The sequence below is a fragment of the Zerene cesonia genome, chromosome 5, assembly GCF_012273895.1.
Source record: "Zerene cesonia ecotype Mississippi chromosome 5, Zerene_cesonia_1.1, whole genome shotgun sequence".
Lineage (NCBI taxonomy): Eukaryota > Metazoa > Arthropoda > Insecta > Lepidoptera > Pieridae > Zerene > Zerene cesonia.
Window position 1 is genome coordinate 1,154,485 of NC_052106.1, and position 1,309 is coordinate 1,155,793.

Consider the following 1,309-nt stretch of genomic DNA (forward strand, 5'->3'; position numbering starts at 1 on the left):
TCTATGCTTACCGCTTCCTCTGCCTCCTTTTGGTCCCTGTGGCCCATCAAGTTGGGCATTGCTGTCCAATTGTACCGCAAATCCTGGCATTGTGATAATTTGATCCTCTCACACTTGCCACCTTCAGAGTCTTCCTGGTCGGCAGCCACCAACCAGGAAAGCAGCAAAACACAGAAAATCCGAGCCATCATATTCCCACAGTATAAAAACAATTGATAAAAATGTTATTTTGAGTCATATTCATTCAACTCAATTCACGAAAACACTTATCACAATATCGTAAAAAGTTTCGGTGCTTTTGATTAAATGGACGCACGTCGTCTCTCAAACGCTGTTCGAAGCGGACTGATTCAAATTTCGAACGCCGCGCGGCGTCAAAGGAAAAGGCCGAAACCAGTCAGCCGACAAGCTAGCCGGTGCGTAAAGTTCCCAACATGCATATGTTTCGATAAAAGGTTTCATGAACAGAGGCCGGGCATTATGGCTGAGAAAAAATGAAAGGTGCCTAATTCATATATACGGCTTGGTGCAATCGGGAAATAATTTCATAGGACGTCACTTTCATCACCGTGGGTGAGAAGAGATGAGAGACACGTATTAATTTAAATGTGTATGTCCATGTTCGAGGCGATGCATTTTATTTTACGAAATTGGTATGATTGAGTTTTTAAACGTGACTTAATATAAATGTGTTCCCAATGTAACATAAGAACACACTACACGTATTTAGGAAATATTCAACCAATAACCGTTGACGATCTGCTTTTTCATTCGTTGCATGTAATATATTAAACCATCAGTAATATATGTGAAAATATCACCAAATATTGAAAAGTATCTAATCATCTACGTACATTACTAAACCCTTTCCAATCAAGGCATATAATAGAAAATACACCCAACCCCTTTTACCAAAGACGTGCAAGCGAGATACGCACTTATCATATTATTCTTTAATCTTTCAGCCATTCCAAGTAGAATATACAATTAGGCCCCTTCATTACATCACTTCAATAACACCTTTTAAATGCAAATAAATACACTACAAATTGAACCTTGTCTCCTTACGGTACAGTTAAAATTATTAACAGATTGTTTATATCTGAGGCACCTATCATGGCCAGTTTACGTTGAGCTGTGTTAGGAAGGAATATTGTTTTATGTTGAAAGGGTCAGAAGGATCTTATTATAATGGAAGGTAGAATGAATAGTTGCATTGTTAGAGCGGGACGGCAGTCAAAGGCGCCGCCTGCGCGTACGCAGCCCGGACGAGAGCGGAATGCCTAATTAAGGACGCATGCGTGGACTG

At 40.0% G+C, this 1,309-nt stretch overlaps 1 protein-coding gene across 1 annotated transcript in view; it reads right to left on the bottom strand.

Moving 5' to 3' along the window:
- The window catches only part of LOC119839934 (frizzled-10-like), a 17,052-nt gene extending 16,692 nt beyond the window's left edge, over positions 1-360 (bottom strand). Inside the window, exon 1 of the mRNA XM_038366389.1 lies at positions 12-360. Coding sequence (XP_038222317.1) covers positions 12-191 — 180 coding nt within the window. The 5' untranslated portion in view covers positions 192-360. The remainder of the gene's footprint in view (positions 1-11) is intronic.
- Between the last annotated feature and the right edge of the window lie 949 nt (positions 361-1,309).